Source organism: Mus pahari, chromosome 19 (genome assembly GCF_900095145.1).
Source record: "Mus pahari chromosome 19, PAHARI_EIJ_v1.1, whole genome shotgun sequence".
In the NCBI taxonomy this organism is placed as follows: domain Eukaryota; kingdom Metazoa; phylum Chordata; class Mammalia; order Rodentia; family Muridae; genus Mus; species Mus pahari.
In genome coordinates, this window is record NC_034608.1 from 83737933 (window position 1) to 83756367 (window position 18435).

The following is an 18435-nucleotide window of genomic DNA, read 5'->3' on the forward strand; positions in this document are numbered from 1 at the left end:
AACTCACTTTGTAGACCAGGCTGGCCTCGAACTCAGAAATCCGCCTGCCTCTGCCTCCCGAGTGCTGGGATTAAAGGCGTGCGCCACCACGCCCGGCTGGTCATGCGGTTTCTTCACAGCAATAAAAGCCTATGTGTATTTCTCTCACTCCTCCTATACTGTCTGCCTCTCGATGAGATGTGAAGGCGCCACACTTCAGTAATGGGCAATGGAAGCCTTGCGGTTTGTCTCCAGTCTAAGAATGTCCAACACTCTTCTGGCACTTTGAAGTTCTCCTGCCTCCTCTGACCGTCATTGGGAGTTCTTCGTGTTGCCTCCCTTCGTGAGAAGAAAACTGTATCTCAGATCATGTGCTGCTTGGAACCGCTGATGCTTTTACAGAAAAACCCTTGAGTCTCATTTTCACTGGATTGACATGGTCGTTTTTGGAAGATCATCATGAGCTACCAGTGTTTGATTCGTACCATACAGTCTTTTCATGTTGCTTACAGGGTCGGTAATAAAGACTGTTTATCCTTGATAACTTCTTGTAAGTTCTCCCTGTGTTTTGAAACACACATTAACAGTTTCTGTAACAAGTTCAACTGTTTAAAATTTTGTTTTACTGTTTCTTTTTATTTATGTATGTATTTATATATGTATGTATGTATTTATTTTATGTAAGTACACTGTTACTGTCTTCAGACCCACCAGAAGAGGACATTAGATATCATTACAGATGGTTGTGAGCCACCATGTGGTGACTGGGAATTGAGCTCAGAACCTAAGGAAGAGCAGTCAGTGCTTTTAACCACTGAGCCATCTCTCCAGCCTCCCAAAAGCTTAACTTTTATTATAAACCCCACCCACACAGATGTGGTCCCTCCCTTCTGCTTTTAAACTCTTGTGGCCTACATTCAGCCTCTCCCTCCCCTTTATTCCAGCCCCCCTCCCCAAGCTTTGCTTGGGAGCTATGGCTTAGACATTCAGGTAAATCCTTCGCTGATTTTACCTTGAGGCTTCTTTAAGACATGAAAAACATGTCATATGCACTAAAGGATACAAGTCTATCTGGTTCTACAAATCAAAAAGTCTGCATTAAAACTAAACTCCCCCAAACCTATCCACTAATCAGATATTCTCTGTCCAGGTGACACAGATTCATTGAGAGTCAGCCAAAATGTGTTCTATTGACTCAGAGTTTGTCCTGAAGCTATACAACTCCCTGGGAAGAACCCAGTAATCCAGCAGTCACTCCAGATGAAGGATGTACAATGCTTTCTGAAATCAGGGTGCCTCCACAGCATTCTTTCTCCACCTCCATCTCTGCGGCTATCCCCCAACCAGACCTGAGCATCCGTGCCTCCCTGTACACGAACAGCATATACCAACTTCAGCTGTTCATAAATTTTATTGTTTGCTGAGAAAAATAAGAAGCTACTTATTTCCCAAATTGGAGACGCCATTATCCAATAACCATTTCAAAAATGTAGCCAAATGTCACATGATTTACAACACCCACTGTATTTTCCCACATTCTCTCTCCTGCCACAAACCATCTGGTTCGTCATGTCTGAATTGGCTAATTGACTTACTCATTGACACGTGTGAACAATGAACGCCTTGTTCTGCTCCTTCTATTAGGAAACACACGTTTGGGAGAAATCTCAAGAGTTTCTTGTTGCTTCATGCAGGGGGCCCTTGAGTCTAATGCAATGTTGTTTATTTGGGGTTTCTGTTGTTGTTTCGTTGGTTTGTTTGGGTTTTTTGTTTGTTTGTTTTCTGTACTTCAACCATTTTTATTTATAAGAGTTTAAGAGGTTGGGGAAAGCTAGAAGCATACATGAGAAATCATCAGAGCAGATGTAACCCAACCCTAGGAAAGCTGCTTAGTTCCCCTTGATTGGATGATGAGGAGAGCCAGGAGGCCTCATTTGATGAAGTTAAAGTAATTTTAGCACATAAAATAAGGAAAAAAAACCTACATATGGAGGCTCACCTGGAAAAAATAAGGGGAAAACATATCACAGGAGACAGGTCAAATTTTATGACATATTGGTAATACGTTAGAAAAAAATCAGAGTAGAAAGAAAGGCTTGCCGTTTGTAGCCCTGGTTTCATAGACACATTGTTCAGCACTACCTGCAGGAAGTGAGTCACCCCTTGCAGAACTTGTCACAACTCAGCTTTAGTCATCTTCGCTTTGGCCTGGCAGGAAGTAGCACTGTCCTCCCACAAAAAGTGGGCCACTGGTGGCATCAAAGCACATTGGGAGATTGGTGGGGTGCACTTACAGGTGAATAAGGGCAAGCTATCCATAAGAAGGAAGGAAGGGAGTTGCCCAGAGGAGAGGAAAGTGAGACCCATTGAGTCCGTGGTGACCTGGTCCCCTGGGACACTGAAATTCAAGCCTCATGGGGTCACCTGGAATGAGGCCCAGATATCGCCCTCTACAGCTACTCCTCGCTGCCAGTGTCATCGCTGTTCTCTCCCAGTGGAAACTCCTTCGTGGGCCTCTGGATTGTGTACATCTGGGTCTCTGCGGGGCATCCCTGGTTCAGAATTGCCTAGAGCAAGAGGTAAGGATAGAGGTCACTGCACACCATAAGCCATCCTGTTTCCTGTCCATGCTAGCATATCCAAGCTTCGTGTTACTTAGAACAACTCAAGAAGTAAGTACAGCACCCTCTTTCTGCCTCGTGTGTAGGCTCAGGCCTTCCAAGGTACCTGGGCATATCAAGCCTAGTCAGGGCAAACACCTGGCATGCCTGTGCTTGAACCCTAGCATCAGTAGGTGTAAGGCATAGCAAAAAAAAAAAAGTGGCTGAAATGGACACCCTTCTCCATAGACCTTCCTGCCTACTTCTGTTCCTGTGAGCAGCTTTTACAGCCATCCTGAATCCACGAGGCACCTAGGGACGCTGGGATGTTCATGCCACAAGAAGAGCAAAGTATATTAACTAAGTCATACAGTGTGCAGAATCTTTTACCTGGCAACTAACTTTTAACTTTAAAAGACAAAGCCTCAGCTGAGAGATGGATCAATAGGAATAAGGACTTACCCTGCAAACATAAGGACTGACCCTGCAGACATAAGGACTGACCCTGCAGACATAAGGACTGACCCTGCAGACATAAGGACTGACCCTGCGCCCCCAACACCCATATAAAAGACTGTTTTGTTCATGGTCATATGCCTGTAATCCTAGAACTGGTGGGTAGAGACAGGCAGGTCTTGGGAGCTCACTGGCCAGCCAGCCTGGACTAAGGGGAAGCTTCTAGTACACAGATAGACCCTGTCTCAACGTAACAAGGCAGAGAATAATTTTAAAAAGTCAACATTCTCTTCACTAACCTGTACGCACCATACACAAAAAGAATGAAAATATTCTCGTTTTTCTTTTCTTTTTTTCTTATTTGTTTAGTTTTGAGTTTTGTTTTTTTTTTTTTATGAGTAGGTTTTATTCATGGCAGGCTGACCTTTAATTCAATATGTAGCTGAGGATTACATTGAACTTCTATACTACCTCGTGTTTAAACGCCGGGGTTTCAGAAGCGTGTCACCACTCCTGCTCCTCGTTTCCCTTCTTTACTTAAGATCCAGATGATAGGGGGCTTGGTTGCTTAGAGAAAGAAAGGAAACTGAAGGGTAGGAGAAAAGAGTAAGCGTGTCAGGAAGAACAGTAAAGCTACAAGGCAGAGAAATGAGCAGCAGAGAGGACATGAGCTCAAGGTGAGGGGTCAGGAGACCCACATGGAGGAACAGACATGTATTCTAGCTACTACACAGGTGCCTTACAAGCTTCTCCTCCTTAGCTGGCGGGTTCTGCAGGAAGCAGCAGAGAGGGGCATAGATGATGTTGATAGTACCAATGATGACCATGAGCCAAGGGAAGCCGATGGCCTGTACAATAACACCCCCGGTAGATGGGCCTGTGGGGAAAAAAAAAAAATCAAATTCTGAGTGTCACCTGTAAAACATTCTCCTAGGGACAGTGGGTAATCACAGAGGCCGAGGCAGATTCCACTATTTTCAGATCCCTAAGAGAATGAGGCCTCAAGTAGTGGGAGTGGGTGGGTAGGGGAGCAGGGGCGGGGGGGGTGGTTATAGGGAACTTTCAGGATAGCATTTGAAATGTAAATAAAGAAAATAATAAATAAATAAATAAATAAATAAATAAATAAATAAATAAATAAATAAAAGAGAATGAGGCCTCTGGTTCCACATCCAGGTAAACTACAATGGAGAGGGGAGACTGCATTGCTCAGGCCTGGGAGCTCTCATCTAACCCAACCAACATACCAATGGCAAAGCCCACACAAAAAGCCACATCAGCGATGGCGTAGACACTCCCATACACAGAGGTGTGGCGTAAGTCCACCAGGTATCCCATGATGGGCATCAGAGAGGAATCCACCATGCCTGTGGTCAAAACAAACAGGATGCTGTTAATCAGCTTAACCATAGCATCTCCCTCCACTCTGTCTCCACACGCAGCATCAAGAGAGGACCAGGTAGGAACATGAGCCCACTCTGCACATCTGCCAGCTTCTCTCCCAGCCCTGCCTTTCCATCTCCTTCTTCTGATGGGAAAATGGGGAGGAAAGGAACCTGACTCAAAGGACATTTTCACAGGTGTCTTTTTTACTTTGAGAGCACTGCTTACCTATGGCAAAGCCAAGGCCTGCATTGGGGCCAATGAGACCAAAAATATTGTGAGCCAGAGGTACCTGGAATGAGAAGGAAGGAGAGTCCCTCAGAATGCCACTTGGCTGGGAAGGGCAGGGTGCAAGGTCTTCGCATGACATGCATTTGTGACATCTTCCCCATGCATTACTTCTGACGTCTCATACCTTCTTTTGAAGAATAATCTTTCCACTTCAGTCAAATGAAAACTGGGCTGGTATTACCCAAAGTTATGAAGCCAATAGGTAGCAAGATCAAGTTCTAATCCCAGACTCGAGTGCACTATATCACAGCAAGGGTCCTTTCCTATTCATGAACTATTGTTCACCTAATACTCTCTACCAAACACTCTGCCATGTTCATTCATCACCATATGCTGCCTGCTTGTTATTTATTTTACAGTACTAGGGATTGAACATAGGGCCTTGTGAGGCTAGCACCCCCACACACACACTTTCTTTTATTTCTGTTTGAGATGTTGTCTCACTGAGTTGCCCAAACTAGACTTGAACGCACTCTAGCCCAGGCAAGCCCTGAATCCCTGATCCTCCTATCTTAGTCTCCTGGAGTACCTGGAATTAAAGACATGTACTGCCAACTTTGGTCCCAAGGGTTTTATTTGAAACTCAAACTTAGTAGCCATTTTAGCAAAAAGACCCAAAAAAAAAACATTTAACAGTTCAACAACTGGAGAGATTAATAGCATCATTTGGGCGCCACAAGAGCAAGCAATGGCATGCATTCACCCATGACTGGAAGCCTGGCATTCCCTTTTCAGCAGCATCCCTACGCTTCCCTTTGGTACCTGTTACCCAATGCCACTAACCCATCACACAGCCACTGAAAGGTTTAGCATGCCATTTAGCACTGGCAGCTCATTATACTCTATGGAGCAATACCTCAAGTGGTGCTCACATTTATAAACGGCAGGGATGACTTACTGAGGGCTTTTCATGTGCCCTCTCCATTCTTCGGTCTATGTAGACTGCCTCAAACACCCTGTGAGATGCGACCCAAGTCCTCACGGGAGAATACTGAGCAGAACAGTGGTGGGAGTAGCTCAGGGCCACACAAATGGCAAGTGGTAAAGCTGGAATGGAGTTTTGAGCTCATGTCCATCACCAGGGGCTTTACTCAACCTGGGTACAGTGCTCAGAGTCTTATGCCTCTGTGTTCATTCCCCTTTAGCCAAGAGCCAAATGGACTGGTGGTCTCCACTAAGGACAGGTGACAATAATGGCCTGAAAGTACAAAGGACTCTTCAAGCTAGAAATCCCTGCTTTCTTTCTTCTATTAAATTGTCTGCTTCTAGAGACTGAGCCATAAATAGTACATGCCCTGGTGGCTTGTGGGGATTGTCACAGAGGATTTATAAAATACCATTGGCTGGAGGAGCTAGAGAAAGTACCCAAGGAGCTGAAGGGGGCTGCAACCCTGTAGGNGNAACAACAATATGAACTAACCAGTACCCCCAGAGCTCGTGTCTCTAGCTGCATATGTAGCAGAAGATGGCCTAGTCAGCCATCATTGGGAAGAGAGACCCCTTGGTCTTGCAAACTTTATATGACCCAGTACAGGGGAACACAAGGGCTAAGAAGTAGGAGTGGGTGAGTAGGGGAGCAGGGTGGGGGGAGGCTATAGGGGGCTTTTGGGATAGCATTTGAAATGTAAATGAAGAAAATATCTAATAAAAAAATTAAAAAAAAATACCATTGGCTGGCACACTCCAGAAGTAGATCCCAGCATGCTTCAATTCACATGTTTATGCCCAGCCTCACACCTCCAGTTCCTCCCACCCACTGCCCTAGTCCTCTCCTTTTACACCTCCTTTTGATGGCATGCCACTTCCATTGACAGCATCCCTTAGGAGACAATTTCTGATCATGTAGGTAGAAAGTTCTACTACATCTACTACAACTGCTCACTTGAAGGAAAATGATCTTAAACATTCTCGTGTTCTTCCTTTATCAACTGAGTCTTATACTTACACAGAGCAAGCTGATACCTACAGCTACCATTCCAACAAGGGAGCACAACCACCTGGAAGAAAAGAGCCATTGTCACACACTGTCAACAGGGAGATGCCATTGTCACACACTGTCTACAGGGAGATGCCATTGTCACACACTATCTACAGGGAGATGCCATTGTCACACACTACCTACAGGGAGATGCCATTGTTACACACTACCTACAGGGAGATGCCATTGTCACACACTACCTACAGGGAGATGCCATTGTCACACACTATCTACAGGGAGATGGCTACTACCTGTTACCTAATTCAAGTAACCCCTTAGATTCTGAAGGAACTGCGCCTCTACAGGACCAGACTGAATCCCTTTCTGTCTGGGTCTTTTTCTTGACCTCATCTCCACCCTGAACTCACAGCCCTTCTCATGCAGTGTTGGGAGTATGACACTGAGGCGTGTGCTTGTATCCCTCAGAACTGAAAGCTGCTGCTTCCAAAGGCACTGGGCTCTTGGAACATGCTCTGGAATTTGATTATTGGTGTTTGCCAGTTCACGTTGCTTCTTTTTTGTAGCTTTTATTTATTATTATTAATGTGTGTGTGAGAGAGAGTATTGGGGGGTTTATGTGTGAGGGGGTATATCACAGAACGCATGTGGAGGTCAGAGGACCTCTCCTTCCACCTCTATGTGGGATCTGGAGATTACTCTCCAGTCACTGGGCTTTTGTGACAAGTGCCTCTAGCCACTGATCCATCGCTTCGGCCCAGTTCAAACTCTACCTACTCGTAACATTTGTGGTCTTACAAAACCTTCTCAAAAACCACATGAACATATACAATTCCTCCTCATCTCTATCTCCTAGAGCAGTGCTTTTTAATGTATTTTTTTTAAAGCTTTGAACTGAGTTAAAGATAAAATTAGAACCAAAGCCATGTCATCATCATTGTAGTAGGGGAAGAGAATCTAGATTCATACTTCTTGCCTCCCTGAACTCAAATCCCTTGTGCATTTCTGATGTTCCTGCCTAGAATTCCCTAGGGTTTCATGGAATAGAGTTTGGCAATGGTTGCTCCAAAGTACATACTGTTTTGTTTTGTTTTGTTTTGTTTTGGTTTGGTTTGGTTTGGTTTGGTTGGTTTGGTTTGGTTTGGTTTGGTTTGGTTTACAGCTGTTAGTTATTTGGGGTGACATTACCTCTTTAACTGGAAAGGAAGTCCTATCTCTATGTAACCACTGTCTCGTCCAACGTGGCTAGTTAAGGATGATCCATTCTCTACACTGCCCTTACCACCCACTGGCCTCCTGCATGGCAACTTTTACCACTGTGTCCTAAACTATCCCAAGTATAAGGACAAACTCAAAGATCACTGTTAAGTGATAGTTCAATCATTCTTCCAGTTTCCCAGGCTACGTACCGACCCATCTTGTTGGCCAACACACCAAAAAGGTTCGTGCCAATGAGGTAGGCCACACTGGCAGGTAAAAAAGCCAGACCTGTGGAAGGATACAGAAGCTCACCTTAGGAGGTGCTCGACTTGACCTAATTCATTTCCTACAGTTCGGCAAAGCACTCCTGATAACCCAAGGTCTCCCAAGCACTTGGTTGTGTTTTAGAGCTCTTTGTGCAACTCACAAGCAGAGGTGTCAGGACCCCACATCCCTGCTTTCCTCAGTGACAAGGCTTTCTTTAGCCTTAATATACTTCATATGTTCTCAGCTCCCACCTGGGCTCTCAGAGAGGGGACTCACTAAGCCACTGGCATGTAAAAGATTCACTTGGTTTTCAGCATAAGGGCTTCCCGGGCAGTCAAATTCTAACTTGCTTATTATGACCTGTCTTCTTGTTGCTTTGCACATGTCCCAGGTAAGCCTTTCTGAGCCTTGATTCCCACATGTGGACAGAGCAAAACTGCTACTATATCTTTCTGGGGAACAGTAGGGAACAAGTTGGACAGAGATTGTGAAAGCTTTTCATTAACTTCTGTCGTGGCCATGTCTTTGTGACAACAGACTGAAATGATCTGGAACACGGATGTTGGATCATACAGTTTGGGTTCAGTATATCACTTGTGAACTATGAGACCTTAGAAATTTTACTTATTATTTCTGAGACCTTCCTTTCTCACCTTCCCATCTCCCAGGTTTGATTGCCAGCACCTACACGTCTGTAAGTCCAGTTTCTTGGTCACCAGGTACGCATATGGTGCAAAGCATCCATACGCATGAAATGTAAAGTAAAATATTTTGAAAGGTAAACATAGAAGCAAATACAGTGCAAGTCTGTAATCCTAGCACTAGGGAGGCGGTGGGAACCACAAGGAAATGTAGTCTTCGCTGTCAAAGCATTAAACAAGGTAACAAAGCACTGCTTTAATAGAAATTTGTAAGAAAGAAACATAAAAAAATGGAAAAATTGGCATTTTTCCCTAAAATTAAAACATATGCACAAATGTTTTATGTTGCTCATCAATTACGCCAGTGCCCACTAACCAATCAGGTAAGAATTCAAAGCCAAATTCTAAGCACTCCGAGTGAGGCACAGCACGCCCAGTGGAGGTGCTTGCTTGCTTAAGCACAGTTAGCAGCTAAGCACCCCTCGGCCTTTTGGTGTTGCAGACGTACTTTGGATCCTGTGGCCATGCTCTTGAGAGCTTTTCTACGAGGCTGAGTGCAGGGGGTTGTACATTCAAGGCCTACCTACCAAGACACTATCTTAAAATAGTACAGGTACAAGCAAATAAACACAAAAGATGATTATAACTCCAATGGAACTCACATTCAAGGAGAGATAGATAATAAAAATAAATGCTAAAGAATAAGTGAAGAAAATCACCTTGAACACTGTGACAGAAATTTCACATATCCAAATGACAGAGTGACTGGAAGGCTGCTGTCCATTTGGGGAGCCAAGGAGAGGTTGAGAGGGTAGTGCTTAAGCCGAGACCTTGTTTACCATAAAAAGAGAGCAGAGGGAAACATGCAAAGCACCTAACACAAGCTGAAAGGCTTAATGAAGAAAACACTTAGCCTGACACAGGAGCAGGAAGGATGCCAGAGTGGCTGAAACATGTGAGCAGAGAGGACATGAGAAGCTATGGAGATGAAGGACACAGCCCAGCTGTATATTCTAAAGTCTCTTGGAAGAATGGCTTCACTGTTGCAAGCCCAGGAGGAAAGTCAGTCTCCGCTTGGAAGCCATTACCAAAAGGGGTGAACAAACTTAGAGGTGTTTTTAAGGGAGAGTTGTAGAACTTTCTCAAATGCTGTGTGGGAACACCATGGGAGTGAGGAGAGAGAAATAATGAGAACTAAAGCTTTTTATTTCAATCAACTGGATGGTGAAAGATGGGAAAGATCCGTGGGAAGGAAAAGTCAGGGGGTCCACAAAGGGCTTGAAACAACCATGTGTAGACGTAAGACAGGCAGATAGATATGCCACAAGGGTAGAGCTCTAAGGAGAGTTCACAAACAGTTTTTTTTAAGACCATGGGAACGGGGATTGAAAAGATAGCTCAGTAGTTGGGAGAGCTTACTGCTCTTGCAAAGCATCTACATTCTATTTCTAACAGCCACACTGAGTGACAGCCACACTGAGTGACAGCCACACTGAGTGACAGCCACACTGAGTGACAGCCACACTGAGTGGCTCACAACTGTCTACAGCTCCAGCTCCAGAGGGATCTGACCTCCAGCCTCTGCAAGAACCTGTATTTGCATGCACATAACCCTGCCACAAATGTAAATGGTTGGGCTGTGACCCCCATGCCCAAAGATCCATGTGCTTGGGGCTTGGTCCCCAGTATGATACTATGGGTCTAGAAGAGACCTTTAAAAGAAAGACCTAGGATGCAGTTGTAGCTCAGTTAGTAGAGTGACTGCCTAGCATATACAAGAGGTCCTGGGTTTTTTTCCCCAGCATCATATAATCTGGGCATGGTCACACATACCTGTAATCCCAGCATTCTGGAGGTAGAGGAAGAAGTTCTTTCTCAACCTCTGTTACATAGTGAGTTTGAAGCTAGCCTGAGCTACGTGAGACTTTGCTGGAGGTTGAGGCAGGTCTTTTGATCTTTGGAGGGGTTTGCCAGGAGACATACTTAGGTGGCCCCAAGAACTGCTCTGAGAGTGAGGTGCTTCGAGGATGGAGTTGGACCCCGAATTGTACACACTATGACCATCCACCTTAGGACCTTAGTTCCTTAGGACCAACCCTATGTTATTTGGACCAATTACCTCCCAAAGTTAGCCCACCTTAGGTACTTTGTTATAAGAGTAAAACCAACTAACGCAGGGAGATGATGGTTGTGAGTCATCAAGAATATACTGCTTAGGTTCTCAGCCCTCATCATAAAGGTTTCTCTTCGTAGCAGACGGAGACTATTATAAAGAACCACAACTGGTCAAAACACAGAGAGAAAGTGACTAAAGTGCCTTTTGCCAAATGCACCAAGTAACACAACCCTATACCCAGAGCTCAGGGAATACTGAGAAGGTCATACAGAGCCAGAGGACAAGGAGACTGTCACTAAGGTGCATTCTCAACGTGACAGAAAGCTGCACCCATCAATTCTCAATAATGTGGTTATCTGTACAAGACCACATCAGTCAGCATTCCAATGTACTTGGGGGAGGGGATTACAGGCTCTACCCCACCCCCAGTTGAAGAGCTAGAGGTGTCATAAGGAAGGAGAATTGATTTTCTTCAGGGACCGCTCATTTTTTAAAAATTTCCATGCCCAAGTAGTCTCCCCTACACCTGTGAGCATGTGGATAGCACTACTGGACTCAGTAGGACACACGCACACATACACACACACACACACACACACACATACACACACAAAACAATAATAATTAAAGACAAGACCATCAATTTGGAGGGAGGATAGGGCAACATAGGAAGAGTTGGAGAGGGAGAGGGGATGGCTATAGTAAAAACACATTGTACTTATATACTTATTAAAATTAAAAATATTCATAGAAAACAAAAACTAATAAAACATAAAAAGTAAGAGCACCCTACATACAGAGCATTTTATACTGGCTTGGCACAGAGGAAGTGCCCTGTGAACACTTGCCTTAACTATTATCATGGCCTGTGATGATCAGGGCGAACCCAGGCATCTCATTCCAAGGCCAGATATTCCCCCTACACAAGCCCACCAGAGTGGCCAGCTGGCTCCAGTCTGAGGGCCTGCTTGGAACCAACATTGTGAGTTTCTCTGGGTGTCACTAGTCCTTCTCTGACCACTTTGGACCTTGAGGAAACAATGTAACCCAATAGAAAGTATCATTACTCTGATCCCAAGCCCAAAGTAAACAGTTGGCCCGGGCCTGGTCCGCGGCTTGTTTGCTTTTAATATTGTCTTCTATGCAGCAGAAGAGAAACATGTCCTCCTCTGTTTGTCTACTTTATCAGCCCAGGGTGGCAATCTGTTTCAAACTGTACCTGTTCATTTGTTCATAACTGCTTCTGAACGTTTCGAGGTAATAACTCCTGAATGGTTTAGCTGATACACAGAAAGAGGAAGCTCGCTGGCCTAGCTACCGTCTCCTTGACATCCTTGTAAACTGTGTGAAGTTCCCTCAGTGAAGCTTTCCTCAGACAGGGCCTTGCTCCACAGCAGCTGAGCCGAGCTTGTGGTTCAGCAGTGCTTTGTGCTCACCAACATCCACAGACCTCTCACAGCCTGCCTTCAGGGGTGGGTCACATAGAACTGTGGCTGCCCAGACACATTAACTTTCAGTTTGGTAAATCCTATAATCCATGGTCAGCAGTAACTTTCCCAAAATACGTACAAAGACTAAAACAGTGCTGAAAGAGATCTTCATTTTTACAACGAAGGAAATCCTGGTGTGGTTGTGCACACCTATAATCCCAGCACTCAAGAAGTTGAGACAAAAGGATTTTGAAAGTAGAGACCAGTATAACCACTGTAATGAGATTTTGTCTAAATAAATGTAAGAAAAAAAAAAAAGGACGGTTCTCCAACATGATAACTAGTATAAATTCAAACTGGGGTGCATCTGTTTCCAAAGTCAGTGCTGTCTTCCTGCACTTGGTAGTAGAACCCAAGATCCATTGGCCATGTGCCACTTGGTCCCTGTCAGAGCAAACATCATTCTCAAGAGTTTGCGGTTGTTTGGTGGTTTCTGTCTTTTGTTTTTTTTAGCCTGCACTCCTTCCTGCAGCATGGAGAGGAGTTTTTTACAGCCAGGACTTTTCCAAGGGTGATTGGTGATGGTTATGGGGCATCATAAACTCATGTCCCCTGGAAACTCATGTCTTAAAGCCTAAGGTCTTAGCACTTGGGAGATGGAAGCAAGAAGATGAGGAGTTTAAGGCTAGGCTCATCTACATATCCAAAGACAAACCAGGCTATGTGAAAAACAAAACAAAGCAAAGCAAAATAAAACAAAACAGTAAGATTAAAAGAGGAGGCAGTGTAACCCAGGCTGGCCTTGAAGTAGTGGTCCTCCCCCCTCTGCTCCTTTCAGCAAAGCTTACCCACCGTCATATACCAACAACCAAGAGAGAGGATGTCTCTGACTCTTTTGTCTGCTCTGGGAATCCTTTTCTGCCTACTGGGTTAGCCCACCCTGCCTTGATATGAGGGTTTGAGCCTAGTCTTACTGTAACTTGTTATTCAGTGTTCAGTGGACACCCCTGGGAGACCTGTTCTGAACGGAAACAGAGGAGAGGATCTGGAGTGAAGGGGAAGTGTTGGAGGGGGCAACTGGGAGGAGTAAAGGGAGCGGAAACTGTACTTGCAATGCGTTAAACACAAAAAGTAACAGTAAGGAAGGAAGGAAGGAAGGAAGGAAGGAAGGAAGGAAGGAAGGGGAGAGGGACGGAGTGGTGTAGATTTAACCTGTTTTTACTAGCTTCCTGAGAAGCCCAGTATCATGAGTCCTCTGAGCGTGTGACATCATTGGAGAATGATAAGAGAATGTGTCGTGTTTAGAGGTGCAGGCAGTGCTGAGGAACATGATATAAGATGCTGGGACATGCTAACCAACTGATCTGTAACTGGTGAGTGAGGCTGCTTAACCGGATTGCTGGGGGAAAGCGGCACCAGGCTATAGTATACTCACTGGTACCAGAAGCCGGAGCGGCCAGAACCCCCTCAGAGGAGATGCTATCTGCACGAGCACTGCCTAACTCAATTAATTGTCTTGGTCAGAAGCAATTACAGCCCAAGAAATTCAATTTGAGTTAAGTGCACAGCTGGAGGCCTACTTAGAATTGGTCCCTTAAAATTAGATTCTGTGTTTTTTATGGTACATTGAGCTATATCCGGTTCTTATCAGCTTCCCCTCTGGTACCACATGCCCCTCCTGCCCTGCAGTGACTGAATCATTTGCACGTAGCCTCTCCTGCCCCATTGTCCTCAGGTTTCCTGGAAGAGGCCCAGGCCTTCTCTCTAAGCTCACTCAAAGTCACACACGGAGGCCCCCAGCCTACACAGAGCAGAAGAGGCTGGGGTCCCCTCTATTTTCAGCCTGGATGGAGGTTGAGCATCCTTTATAGAGCATGTAAGACAATAAGAGGGGGTGTACTGAGAATGTGGTTCGTTCTTATCCTGCAGAGCATTCGGGCACAGAGTACCTTATCCATTCCTGCAATAGCGCTTTGAAGTAGCTTTTGAATACCTTTCAAAGCATTTCCACGCTCATTTTAGAGAGAAGTGAAGTGGTGCTCAACTGTGAAACCAAATTACTTTAAAATAGTGTGATGCAAAGTCATGGGGAAACTTTCCAAGGCACTAAGGCTTAGGGTTTATATCTCAGGGCTTACTAGATAAGAGAACAGGTTGGGGATGTAGCTTGGTGATAGAACATTTGCCCAGTTTGCATGAGGGCCCTGGGATTTACCCCTAAACATAGAAATAGAAAAGGAAGGAAGGAAGGAAGGAAGGAAGGAAGGAAGGAAGGAAGGAAGGAAGGAAGGAAGGAAGGAAGGAAGGAAGGACAGCATGCACTTAAGTTGTCGGTTAAATGGAGCTGATTTTCTCAGGCTCATCTGCCTCACTGGCTGGCATAACAAAGCAGATTTTTAATTTATCATTTTATATAAATAAGAGACTACCATTCTTTAAAAGGGGTGCTTAGAAAGCATGATAGTTAATCTTAGCAATTATAGGATCTAGAGTCACTTAGGAGACACTCCTCTGGGCAATCTGTGAGGGCGTTTGAGAGGGGTTTAAATACAAAGGGAAGATCCACACTAAATGTGGGCAGCACCATGCCTTGAGCTGGGGCTTTAGACAAAAGCAAAAGGAATTTTGAAAGAGAATTCAAGATGGGTGCAGGCACCTCCTGCTCTCTGCCTCCTGGGCTCTCCAGAACTGAGGAACTCTGGTGGCTGTAAGCCTTCCCCACCAAGACAGGCTACTTCCTCTCAAGCCACGCGCCAAAGAAACCCATCCTTTGTTTGCAGAAATTTATATTGCCAGTCAATGCTAGAAAAATCAAACCAAACAAAAACAAAAGGCCTTTGACTGGAGATACGAATGGTTTCACATTAGTGCTAGATCTACCACTGCTCCATTGCCCACCATCATTGACAAGGTGATCTGGACTCAGTTCATGGGTGTGGGTGTAGGGATGAGCCTATGAATGGAGTGTACAGCCTCTGAGAGCTTGATGACTGGACTTAATGGTTATTGATTACTTTCAAAAGGCCCACAGCAGCTGCCCAGGATCTGAGCTTTTCGGGGACCCAGCTCACTTACCTAGCTGCCACTCCGGGGAACACATGGTCTGCATCATCCAGATGGGTAGCGTGGGCTCTAATATGGCAACTCCCATGTTAGCCAGGCAGATGGAACCTGAGAGACAGTTCTATAAGCCAGTGTGGCTGCCTGAAGCCTGGCTCCCACGGAGAAGGCGGGCGTGATCAGCTTACCTGCTGCTACCAGAATGTAAGGGTCTTTGAGAAGCGTCAAAAGTGGAGTCCCCGTGGCACTCTGAGAAAATGAATAACAGGAACCTTTTATTTTTAGAGTTTACAGCACTCCTGTTTTCACAAGATCCGAGCTGAGATAGGACCTTAGACATAATTGGCTCCTTCGCTGTAGAGACCAGGAAACTCAGGTCTAGGGAAAGGAAGTGACCTGTCTAGTGTCTCCGCTGAGGCTGCAGGCCATTTTGTGTACAAATCCTGTGGCAATGAGAGCAGCATAGCTTGTATTGGATCTAATTCTCACAGTGAATGGAAGCAAGGCCAGGACTGGCAATGGGTGTCCAGGGCCTTTCCACCATATCTCTCTGGAAATATCATTTGCCCCAACAGGCAGAGTATTTAACCTCAAGGTAAGTGTGGAAGTGCAACAGAAGAAAGCGCCTCAAACACGTTCTTCCTTTCCTCCATTCTGAGCTACACAGTGAAGCTAGGGAACTTGAACACACAGGTTCAAGTGCTGGTCCTAGTGACCAGTCTTGATTGCTCTTCTTGATTGCATGCCGTCATCCTTTTGTTACCTGTACCCAAAGTAGCATTCTTCTCATCTCCAGAGTTCTCCATCTTACCTGTTCATCATGATCAAGTTCAAATTCCACCTCACTCACAGGGTTTCCTGACTCGGTAGTTGGAACCATAGAGTATTTCTTAATTTCAGATGTGCAGTATACTCAATCACATACAAGATTTAATAGTCTAGATATGATAACCACAAATGATGAGCAAACAACAATGGATACATATAGAAGTGCCAAAACCAAACTTATAATACCCTTACCATATATACCATATATATTTTACTGAAGTAAAGAAATTGATATAAAACGTAAGCATACATACAAAGAAGTATGCAAGCCTCACATTACAGGTATGTAATGGCTTTGCTAGAGGTGACGGGAAAGCTCAGTGAGAGTGCTTGTCTAGGCTGTGCAGCACCCTGTGTTTAGTCTGCACTACAGTATTGTCCAGTCAGAGAGAGAGAGAGACCGAGGGAGACAGAGAGAAGAAAACTACTTCCAACATTATAAAGTGCATGTTCATGCTGTTATTAAATGAAGCACTATTTGTGATACCAGCACACAGAAAACCACCAAAATGCACAGACAGGAAGCAGAATGAAACGTGTTCTGCCAGGAACATGGACCAGACAGCTGCAAAACAACAAGATGGGTTATTCTTTCAGGATACATTATTAACTGAGGAACAAAAGGAAAATGTAAAGACACATATAGAGTATAATGCCTCTTATGGAAGAAACTGAGGGCAGTAAGAAAATATTCATAAGTCATTTGGGAGAAAAAAACAGAAAGAAATTAAAGTGTCCACTTGCACAAGATATACGTGAGGGAAGGAAAGGAAAAATGGCAATAGAGAGATTAGTAGCGTTTGGATACATCTCCAAAATACTACACTAACGTTGTGAAACGACTGTGTCCCTGCCAATTAAAACAACAAAGTCCTACCCCCTAATGCACTATTGCAATGAGGGGTTTAAAGGAAAGCATTACGGTGAAGGAGGTTGCAAGGATGGAGCTTTGACTGCCTAGGACTGGCGGTCTAGCTAGAAGAGAAAAGGACACATCCCTGGACACACCCACCAAGGAAACGGTGATGATGGGTTTGAATTGTTCCTTCGCCACAATCTAGAAGAGACTCTCAATGACAGATTGTCTAGATCAGGTGAGGTTGTGGGCACATCGGTGGGGAGTGTCTTGATGGCTTGAACGGCTATGGAAATAGCCAGCCTGTAAGTTGGTGACACCATTGACTAGTTTTGGGTCTGAACTGTAAACCGAAGAACCTGGCATGCATGCATTTATTCTCTCTGCACTTGACTGTGAGGGGTGATGTGACTATCTGCTTCAAGTTCCTGCCCTGACTTCACTACAATGATGGACTATAGTCCGAAATTATACATCAAATAAGCCCTTTCTCTCCTAATTTGTTTGTATCCGTGTATTTTTTATTAGATTTTTCTTTATTTCAAATATTATCCCCTTTCCTAGTTTCCTCTCCAAAAATCCCCTATACCCTTTCCCCTCCCCCTGCTCCCCAGCCCACCCACTCCTGCTTCCTGGCCCTGGCATTCCCCTATACTGGGGCATAGAATCTTCACAAGACCAAGGGCNTCTCCTCCCATTGATGGCCTACTAGGCCATCCTCTGCTACATATGCAGCTAGAGCCATGAGTCCCACCATGTGTTTTCTTTGATTGGTGGTTCACTCCCAGGGAGCTCTAGGGGAACTAGTTAGTTCATATTGTTGTTCCTCCTATGGGGCTGAAGATCCCTTCAGCTCCTTGGGTGCTTTATCTAGCTCCTTCACTGGGGACCCTGTATTCTGTCCAATAGATGACTGTGAGCATCCACTTGTGTATTTGCCAGGCACAGGCATAGCCTTACAAAAAACAGCTATGTCAGGGTCCTATCAGCAAAATCTTGTTGGCATCTGCAATAGTGTCTGGGTTTAGTGATTATATATGGGATGGATCCCCAGGTGGGGCAGTCTCTGGATGGTCCTTCTTTCAGTCTCTGCCCTGAACTTTGTCTGTGTAACTCCTTCCAAGGGTATTTTGTTCCTCCTTCTAAGAAGGATCAAAGTATCCACACTTTTGTCTTCCTTCTTCTTGAGTTTCATGTGTTTTGCAAATTGTATCTTGGGTATTCTAAGTTTCTGGGATAATACTCACTTATCAGTGAGTACATATCATGTGTGTTCTTTTGTGACTGGGTTACTTCACTCAGGATGATATCCTCCAGATTCATCCATTTGCTGAAGAATTTCATAAATTCATTGTTTTTAATAGCTGAGTAGTACTCCATTGTGTAAATGTA

General features: G+C 44.7%; 1 protein-coding gene across 1 annotated transcript in view; it reads right to left on the minus strand.

Annotated features, from left to right (window-relative positions):
- Window positions 1-1685: 1685 nt before the first annotated feature.
- Slc18a1 (solute carrier family 18 member A1) overlaps window positions 1686-18435 on the minus strand; it is a 47496-nt gene continuing 30746 nt past the window's right edge. The window contains exons 10-17 of the mRNA XM_021219495.1: window positions 15548-15608; window positions 15375-15470; window positions 8055-8133; window positions 6655-6706; window positions 4647-4710; window positions 4283-4402; window positions 3779-3912; window positions 1686-2546 (exon numbers count right to left, since the gene is read on the minus strand). Coding sequence (XP_021075154.1) covers window positions 2436-2546; window positions 3779-3912; window positions 4283-4402; window positions 4647-4710; window positions 6655-6706; window positions 8055-8133; window positions 15375-15470; window positions 15548-15608 — 717 coding nt within the window. The 3' untranslated portion in view covers window positions 1686-2435. The remainder of the gene's footprint in view (window positions 2547-3778; window positions 3913-4282; window positions 4403-4646; window positions 4711-6654; window positions 6707-8054; window positions 8134-15374; window positions 15471-15547; window positions 15609-18435) is intronic.